The sequence below is a fragment of the Solanum dulcamara genome, chromosome 9, assembly GCF_947179165.1.
Source record: "Solanum dulcamara chromosome 9, daSolDulc1.2, whole genome shotgun sequence".
NCBI classification, from domain to species: Eukaryota; Viridiplantae; Streptophyta; class Magnoliopsida; order Solanales; family Solanaceae; genus Solanum; species Solanum dulcamara.
Window position 1 is genome coordinate 19,033,225 of NC_077245.1, and position 10,560 is coordinate 19,043,784.

Sequence of the window (10,560 nt, forward strand, 5' to 3'; positions counted from 1 at the left end):
CACTTGAAGTCAGGAACAAATAGAACATTGCCAATAGATTGATTCCCAAAGATGTGTGTGTTACCAACATGTGAGATTGATACAATATTTCCAACGGGTAACATTACTTGTCTTCTCTCAGATGGTGGTACAGTGTAAAAGTTATTTAGGAGTTCTATCTTAGAAGTCATATGATTTGTTACTCCAGTGTCAACTATCTAGTTTCTATCTATATATTTAGAAACTAAAGCAGATAGAGCACTACCTGTAGTAGCTGCTTTAGCTGAGTGTTCTCCTCCATTTTCACTTTCTTTGGCCAGCATCTGCAATATCTGATGGTACTGATCCTGTGTGAAGAAAGCTGTAGGTGTAGGTATGTCACCAGTAGATTGTGGACCTCCACACTGAGTGGCTTCAGCTTGATTGGCATATGAATTAGGATTGAAGTGTTACCTTTTTTCTTAGACTTCCAACCCAATTGGATAGCCTTTCACTTTGAAACATTATTCCTTAGAGTGTCCCCTGTAACCACAGACCTCACACACAAGAGTTGACTTCTGGAATTTTTGTGGCTTGTATTGGTTGTCATAGTGCTCTCTTCCTGGGTTGCCATCACCTCCTGGTTGATGGCCAAAACTGCCACCCTGATTAAGGCCATTTCCCCCCTTTTTACTGAATAGAGCAGTACATTCCACCATTTTAGAGGCAACACCTTCATGACATGAACTTGCCAGGTTTCTTTGGCTTTCATGATCGACTATCAGAGAGTAAGCTTTGTTAAGGTTAGGAATAGGATCCTGCATCAGTATCTGACCTCTGATAGTTGAATATGACTTATTTAGTCCCATCAAAAACTCAAGCAACCTCTGATATTCAAAATGTTCTTGGAACCTTTTTGATTCAGCACAAGAGCATCCTGAGCATGGCATGATGGAATCAAATTCATCCCACAATCCTCTCAGGTGTGTGTAGTATTCTGTAATAGTCAAAATTCCTTGAGTGAAACTATGTATTTCTTTGTGCAGTTGAAATACATGTGCACCATTGATTTTGTCAAATTTATCTTTCAGATCACTCCATACCTTGTGTGCATCACCAACATAAACAATACTACTTAACAGACCAGGTGTAACAACATTCATTATCCAAGACAAAACTACAGCATTACACTTTTCCCAGATGTCAAACAACTCTGGTACGAATTGAGACTTAGGAAATCGTCCATCCACAAAACCTAATTTACCCTTACCTACGAGCCCAATGCGCATAGACCTACTCTAAACAGCATAGTTCTCAGAACCTATGAGCTGAAGGGAGATTAGAGAGCTACCTGGAGTGTCGTTGGGATGAAGGTACAGAGGATGATTGTGCCCTACAATCGGAGCTTCATAGCTGGTTGGACCAGCGGTTGCATGCGCTCCGTTCAAGTTTGGGCCACCAGTTTCCATGGATCCCGACGTAGCTTCAGCTGTATATATCTCTATTGACAGCTTAAACGCCTAGATCGCCGGTTGACTTCTTCTACTGGAGTTTAGATCGCCTTTTCTACCCTACAAACCTTGTAGGCTCTGATACCATGATAACTCCACCAGTGGAGTTAAACCTGAGAAGAGGAAAGTAGTAGCAGAAGGAAGAAGAGGAACAAAGAATAAAGATGAAGAAGAATGTACAGAAGAGAAGAGAAGAGGAATTGTAGAGAGAAGAAGGAGCGGTGAGGTAGAGAGAGAAAAATATCTCAAAAAATGAAACTGATGTGTATGTATTACTTCATCAGTATATGTACTTATATTTTTCCACTTGTACATATACATCATTTATACATTCAACTACATTTCAACTAACTACAACAACTTACCAACAACTTTTAACAACTCTTAACAATATTCTAACTACTTTAACCATGTTAGCTTGCCAAGTTAACAATTACAAATATAAATAATTCAACAACCAAAAATAAGAGTTATACGAATCAAATATCTAGGAGGATTTTGGACTATGGCAAGATGGTCAACTTTGAACCTTTCATCTTCATGTCAATTCATCTACTTGGACCCTTCATGTCAAGTTGAGGTTTCTACTAATAAGGCTGATTGGCATTATTCGATGCAGTCAAGTTTCTTTCATCAATATTAAGTCAAATAGGACACAAAAATCATAAATGAAGAAATGACAAAACCTCTGCTAAAATTTCAATTTTGGCAATACTTTTTTGTGTCTATGAAATGTAATTTTCAAGTGTTAACTGACACTAAATGAGAGTCCATCTTCTTGGCCCATACATGGTGTGGGCTTTGTTTACCATGTTTTAAGTCTCCCTTTGTCTTTATTCTCTTTTATACTTTATGTATACACATTATATATATACATTATAAAAGGAATAATTACACATTTGGTACATCATTTATCGATGAATTTTAATAATTACACATTTGGTACATCATTTATCGATGAATTTTAGTTTTAAGCCTTGTAATATGTGACTTAACATATTTAACCTTCTATTGATTGAAATGTGTGTTTTAGTCCCTTTATACAAAAAATATGTAATATTTAGACCATTATTAGTAATATCTCAAATATAGAGTAGCATTACAAAATCCCATTAGAGTCGAATAATATCTCAAACTTTGAATCTTTCACTCAGCTATGCCAACGAATGATTCCTAAAAATTGTCCATATTAGGCTCTTATCTTGCCATATCCTTTAAAATCATTGGTTGAAATTTATTTATGGATATTAGAAATTAGACTCAGCGTTGAAAATACAGATGTTTGAGGTGATTTCTACGTATTGATACTATTCTAGAAATTAGACTCGGCATTAAAAAAAATTGAATTGTATCTTGTGATTTTTAAAGTTGTATATGTGTTGTATTTGAAATATTTCTAAGTCGTATTTAGGAAATTAGTGATTTTCGAAGTTGTAGATATTTTGTATCTGAAAAGGTTTTTGGATTGTATCTAAGAATCTAGTGATTTTTGAAATTGTAGTTTGGTTATTTCTAGGACCGATATATGAATCTATGGTAATGGTCGAGATGATTTCTAGTTATGATACAAGTGTATTTTCATAAATATAGGCGTGCATAAATAGTGTATACATGTATCAGAAGTTCATTTATAATATATTTAACCCAAATTTCAAAACTATTTATATATTCAATAATTTGCCAAATTATCATGTTTGACAAGTAGGCATCAAAGTACGGTTATTTGTAAAATTTCTCTTTATTTTATTATGTTTATCTTTTTAGGAATTTTCTTTACACACCACAATTTTACAAAAGCTGATCGAGAAAAATAGAAATAAGGAAATAGAAAAAGAAAGTTCAACTCCCACATCCTGTCTATTTCAAGTAAAAATCCCTTTTCAGTTTACAAAAGAAAATTTTGTTTAAATAAAGGTTACAAGAAAAAAAAAAGAATAAACCTGCACAGTTAATGTTATGAATTGAATGAATTGGAGTTAAAACCAACTGAATGAAGTTCCATAAGGATTTATCATTTAGAATAAGTCTCATTTATTATACCACCTACTTTTATCTTGTATATAGGGTGTGTTTGGTCTAAAGAATAAACAGAAAATATTTTCTTAGATTTTTTTTTTATGAAAAATGTTTTCCTAGTTTTCTTTTTTGAGAAGTAATTTTTTGTTTTGTTTGGTTAGTAATACAAAATATTATCTCAAGATCAATTTTCTTTCTCTATTAACATAATATATGTAGATTACAAATTATTGTAGTTAATTAATAAGTACTTCTTAGTTTGAAGATGTATCCATCCATAAATAAGGCAAGATTAGTGCTATCAATGCACCAACAATTCAAATAAGACATATTAAGAGATATGATAGGAGAAAGATGGATAGATAGATCAATTTTGATTCCACTTTAAGTACAAGTTTTCTTAAATCTTCCCTCTACCAACCCAAAGTACCCCACTTCCACCCCCAACCACTTTTTTTCCTACCCTTCCAAGAAGAAAATTACAAAAAAGAGGCAAAAAAAAAAAAGAAGGTACAAAGGATTTGCCCAGACATATTATACTGGACAACTTTCTTGTTACACACAAAGTGAAAACAACTACACACACCCCATTTGTTTGGAAGAAATTTAAAGGAAAGGCCCATGACAGATCCTTCAAATCCTCCACTAGAGAGCTTTATGAAAAGAGGAGATACATGGACATGCCACTTGTAAAGATAGCCTCCATGTTATGTTTGTTTTCTAAAAAAAACAAAAAAAAGATTTACAAAAGAGAAGTGCTAATAAACAAAAAAGTTGTTTTTGCTTCTTCTTCTTTTGTAATTATTCAATGGAAACCACCCATGGCGATGCCTGGCTTAGCATCAGCAGGAGGAGATGGCAACATTGTGAGTGCTAAAACGCCGCTTGCTGCTGCTGCAACTGCTCCAACCACAAATCCAGGCAAGTTCCCTCCTCCAAATAAATCATCCCAGGGCCCTCCAACTAGTGACACCAACATCTGTACGTTCCCATAAAAAAAAAGTAGTTATAGTTAGGTAACTTGTGCATTCAAAGCTAATTAATATCGATCAGGTTAAGTCGACCTATAATAATAGTGTGTAATTTGAAAGATGACATTTATCCTAATGTGAATATGAAGCATAGTCATAGATTAGATCTTGTATCCATATCTTATTAATGTAGTTTTAGTTACAAGTCATTTTCAAATTCCTTCAGTTGTGATCTTTCCGTATTTATACGTTGTTCTTTTATTATTGTAGGAGTCTAGGTGACAATTGTAGGTAAATGTGGGCCTGGACCTTTTTCTTTTCTATTTCTTTTGATTGTAATGTTTTAGTACCTAAATTCCATCTATAACAGTTATATACACGTAATAGACTTAGCATTTATATTTTTCACTACTTAGATTACACGTTTGTGGCTCAAATATATTATGACAAAGGCATTAATTATGAAAACAAGATTGAGAGGAACATAGTTTAGAGTAATTAGAAGAAGAATAAGTACGTTATGTATGATTGCGCGCAAATATATATGAGGAATTAATTAATAAAAATAAATAGTACCTGTGGTACAACAATTGCAAGATTCAGCACTCCTAGTGACAAACCTTGTCCTGAACCAGCATTACTAGAAAATATAGATGCTAAAGCAAATGGAATACTAAAAGTCACCTGCAAAAGAAAATAGTTTTTATTTTTCATATATTAGTAACTCGAAAAAAGGGAAAACCTAACATCAAAGTGAAAGAAGGTTCGATTAGAATTTCTATCTTAAAAGAATAATTTATTAAAGGAAGAGAATAGAGAATAAATGCTTTTGCCATAATAAAGATAATTTTGCATTATTACTTTGATCTTGCATAGAAACTTCCATTATTATCCTAATATGAAAAAGCAACAAGATTCTCCTCATCCTTATGTTTGGATAAAACTAATTAGAGCTTTTGCAAAACTAAAAAGTCATGTGATGCATTAATTAAAGTTTCTCACATCTTCTATTGTTGGTCACTACATTTATGTGTGTGACTTTGCAAAACCTTTTACAAAGCCACCAACATATCATGATTATTTTATTGGTAAAAAACCATATAACCTATATTGGGTTCCTTTTCCTTGTCTTTCTTTTTTTGTACACCGCCCTATAATATAATATGTGTTCTACAAATTGATTGTCCTTTGAAAATACATATGTGGCTATTGTTTAGGTAACATTTAAAAACAATTTTTACTTTCAAAACTAGTCAAAGAAATCTGTTTAATTAATATATTTACCTATATATGAGGAGGATGTCATGTATAACTGACAAATAATTTGTGTTTGTTATAGTAATAATACTAGCTTCACTAGATGTCAAATTTGGTCACTATCTAAACACTTGCCTACACTAAGAATTTTCCACATCCTTAAGAACAAGATTCTTAAAATCATAATGCTCTCTCGTCATATGTGGACTTAGGAGTCAACCCACTTGCTAATCATTCCAAAATACATGTGCACACACCAATAAATCACATACATATCTTATTCATGTTTATGTCATTTTTACGAGATTTTTTTTATTTTTATATATGATTTATATTTATTCAAACGTTTTCACAAAAAAGATTTTTAAGTCAAAAAAGAAATCCTAAAATGATCATTTAGTCCTTATTAGTGAATTGAAAATATGAATTTTCACCTTATTAACCTGGCTATCTCCCTTGCCCATATCCTCAATTAAATGAATGTTTTTAACACTTAAAAACATGTTAGTAGTAGTAAATAATAATGATAAAAATAAAATATTTAAATTAAAAAAGAAGAAGAAGAAGAAGAACTCACCGCAAGAGGAATACCAAGGGCAGCAAAGAGGAGCAAGGCACCAATCTTAACACCTGGCGTCGGGCCCATAAGTGTGCCGCTGGCGTTGTGCTGGCGTGATTTCTCAGCCATTTTGGTAACCAAAATCGTCATCGCCAAGCAAATAGCTAAAACAAAGTTCAAAATCCCCCATAACCTCTTAGCACCACCAATCTTCTTCCCTAAGAATTCTACCCCAAGTGACATAAACCCTAGAACTACAGATTGCAACAGCAATCCCAATGCTCCAGCGCGTACACCCAAATCGTACAACCTCCCGTCACCTACTTTTCCACCGAAAACTTCTTTAGCCATCCAATCTGTATCGTATAAGAAGAAGGGGAACCACGCAATCCAGTTCAAACAAGTCACTAATAGAAGAATCCACATAGGTCGAGGTAAATCTTTCAAAGCCCCAAATATTTCACCGAAAAACGGTACTTTCGATTTTCCGGCACCGGCTAATTTCTCGTCGATTTCTTGTTCTTTCTCAGGGAGCTCGTTTTCCCGGACTAAGGTTAAGGCTAAGGTTGTTAGGCTGAGTAAAAGGAATATGGCGATGAAAAAACAGCTTTTCAGATTTGCGCAGTAGATGTCGCAGGCTGGAGTTTTTGAGAAGGGGAATACTTTGAAGAGGTGAGAATACGAACCGGCGGCGTACCCCAGAATGTTTCCCACGGCCATGAAGAATGAGAAAAAAGCATTTGCCGTTCTCATCCTGCCGGATTTTCCGCCGGAGAGATCAGCCAATAGTGCTCTGCATGGCCCCTGTAAAAATAAAAAAGAAACCATTTAAATGTGACGTGTATATGTAATTAATTACTTTTTTTAAAACACGACTTTTAATCTTTTTGTATTATTTACTAGTATTAACTACAAAAAGAAGAAAATTAGAAACGCATGAGCTTATAATTAAATTGAAAATAAAAACAATCACTTTCTTCTTTTTGATTTTTGGATTATCAAATTTTAGAAATAAATTACAACTTGTGACCGTTTGTATTATTTAATAAAAAAACACAATTAAAATATTGTTTGAGAATAAAGTTGTTGGTCTTTTAAAAACGTAAAGAGCAATAATATATTTAAATATGTCACTAGAAAAATATATTAATTAAAGTAAGGATGCATGTCTCTGTATATACTACAACTCACCTATGTAAATTATCTAAATTAATTCCATGTAATTGTAACACAGTTTCATGTGCAGTTTTTAAGTATTTTTAATTAGCAAATATTTAGATCTATTTTTTTTTGTTTGTACCTAAATTCTGCAATATATCTATATGTATATTATTACTACAATACAATAATTATCTAGCTGGAATTTTGTATTGCATGTAGTCCCTATATGATTATAATTATCAAAATATAGCAAGTAGCTAGTAGAAAAATAAAAATACATAATAATTTTTGGAGTTTTCACCGTGAACCCGTGACAAGCGTGTCCTTTCTTTTCGGTGGTAATAATAGTTTTTGGAGTTTTCACTAGTAAAATTTTAATTTTTCTTTAAAATGTAAATTTAAATATAATTTTAAATTTCAAAATTTATAATTGAAAAGAGAGAGCTAAAAATGAATTCACCTGTAGCATATTGTTAGCAACATCAAGGATCCAAAACCCGACGACGAAAACAGCAATGGCACGAGGTTTAGATCCTTTTCCGAGTGGGTCACCGGAGGCATGTCCAAGGTCGGCAGCAAATCCGATGAGAAAAACAGCAATCATAACAAGTGCAGCTCCGGCGGCAATGAACGGCCGGCGACGACCGAAACGGGATGAGCAATTGTCACTGTAATAACCGACAACTGGCTGAACAATCATACCAGAAATTGGCCCACATAGCCAAATAAAAGAGGCAAATCGATGTGGAATTCCAAGCAATTGAACATAAGGTGTAAGCAAAGAGAGCTGAAGTGCCCAACCAAATTGAACACCAGCAGCTATGGAAGCTACAACTATGATTTTCCATAGTTTTGAGGGTGGTAAAGGCTGTTCAACTTGTAGAGAAGAAGAAACAGTAAGTTTTCCTAAACCTTCTCTTTTCGTACCGTTCTCCATTTTTGTAAACTAAAATTGCTCTGTTTTTTTTTTTTTTTTTGCAAGTGTACAGGGAAGAGATTTTGGTTTGAATGTTATAGGAAAAGGGGGAGAGAAGAGGGGTATATATAGTGTTTTTTTTTGGAGGCAATGGTGATGCATGCGGTGGAATAATTCAAGTAGAAAATAGGAAAATCAAATCTTATTTAGTATTTGAATTATTTTTTAGTAAAAAATAAATAAAGGAGATTTTGCATTTTTATAAATAAGAAATATTAATTTTCATGTTGCAAGAAAAATATGCTCCCTCTTATTATATGTAGAATGCATTAAAATATTATTTAATTTTATGATTTTAATAAGAATATTTTTTCTTAACAATAATAATAATATATTTGATGTGATTTTATAAGTAGAGTCTAAAAATGATAAAATGTATGTAAATTTTATCATTCTCTTGTAAAGATAAAAAAGTTATTTTTCAAAAATTACTTTTTTATTTGAAATAAATTTTAAAAATAAATAAATAAATTGAAATGGAGGAAGTAATAAAGAGTAAAAAAGATGAGATAATATTTAGAATAAAAATTATTTTCTTTGAGCATGACTGCTACTGTCAACTGTAGAAGGCCATAAAGGCTTTAAAACCAGCCCCCACTGCTGCCACCCCGGGCCCCAGCCTACAATAAAAAAACAAATGGATTTAAGAAGAAATAATTAATAAAAGGGAATTTATTGAAGTGGGAAAGATAGATCTTGATATTTTAGTTTGGGTAACATAAGTAGAAACAATTCTAAAAAACGCACCCTTCCGATCATTTAAAGTTTTGTCTTTTTTTCAACATTTAAACATTGTTTATTTGTCGGGAAAAATGAATATATTGAATGCTAGATAGTTAGTGGTATCAAATCTTTGGAAAATAAACCTACCTGTTATAGGTACATATATCACCTTGATGATCATTCTTTAAGCTTCCATTCACAGTGATATTTTTTCGATCCATATTTGATTTGAGATACGTTTTAAAAAATATTAAATAAAATATTAATTTTATTATATTATTATTATTTATTATTATTATTATTATTATTATTATAAGTCATTTACAAATTGAGAAATAAATAAAATTTATATTTTTATTTTTAAAATGTAGATGGAGAAGAGAAAATGAGACGAGGAATTATAAAACGGTTGAATCAAACCATTGCTAATAAGATAAAAATTTAGATTGACATTTATTAAGAAGAGTAAAATAGATATAAAATAGATCTACGTAATCTTTAATTTAACAGAGAAAGAAAGACTTGTCTAGATTTCGTATTCCATTTGTTATAGATGATCTTTTTATTTATTACGCAAGCAAGCCGAGGACGGTGGAGAGTGAGGAAAGTAAAATTGTCCCGAATTATCTCTTGATAAAATAGATATTTATTTTTAATATAATAACAACAAAATTGAATAAACAAAGTAATAATTAAGGTGAGGTAGGATTAAGAATGAATTTTTGTATAATAAACAATAAAACTTTTTGTAGTTTCCACACGTAATATTGATATTCATATTGAACTTGAGTAAATTTAGATTTATGTGGACCGTTTCACATTAAGATTAAATGCTCTCTAACACAATAAATTTTATATCAAAACTCAAATTCAAATTCTCTCACTAAAACTTACCTATTTAAAAAGTATTTGAAAAAAACAGAGTAAAAGTAATAATAAGTACTTCCTCCGTTTCTTTTTAATTGTCATGTATATTAAAAATACTTATCCCAAAATATTTGTCAATTTAAATAATCAAGCGAGAATTGATTATTTTTTTCTCAACTTCACCCTTAGCATTAATTATTCTAGAATTAGGAGACACATATACAAGTAAAAATGAAATAATTAATAAGGGATGCATTAGTCAAACAACTAAAATAGAACAGAGGGAGTATTAATTTAAATAAATTTCATGGTGTTAAAAGCTAATTTATATTATATTACTATTTTTTTAAAACTACAAAAATCACTTAAAATTTATTAGTTTTGGATACATCACTGGACTTTCAGATACACCAGCAGACATCCGAATACATAGCAGAGAGATGTTTCCAAAAGGGAATATAGACGTATCAGAGATGAGATAGGACATCCGAATACATATAAGAGAGATGTATTCGAGATGAGAGAGATGTATAAAAAAGAAGAAAAATATATCAGTAAAAA

At 31.8% G+C, this 10,560-nt stretch overlaps 1 protein-coding gene across 1 annotated transcript; it reads right to left on the reverse strand.

Moving 5' to 3' along the window:
- Positions 1 to 3,829: 3,829 nt before the first annotated feature.
- LOC129902069 (sucrose transport protein-like) lies at positions 3,830 to 8,457 on the reverse strand. Its single transcript, XM_055977096.1, has 4 exons — positions 7,894 to 8,457; positions 6,291 to 7,076; positions 5,033 to 5,140; positions 3,830 to 4,464 (listed from the first exon to the last, which is right to left on the reverse strand). The coding sequence occupies exons 1-4, from the start codon at positions 8,368 to 8,370 to the stop codon at positions 4,291 to 4,293; spliced, it is 1,545 nt and encodes a 514-aa protein (XP_055833071.1). The 5' UTR covers positions 8,371 to 8,457; the 3' UTR covers positions 3,830 to 4,290.
- Between the last annotated feature and the right edge of the window lie 2,103 nt (positions 8,458 to 10,560).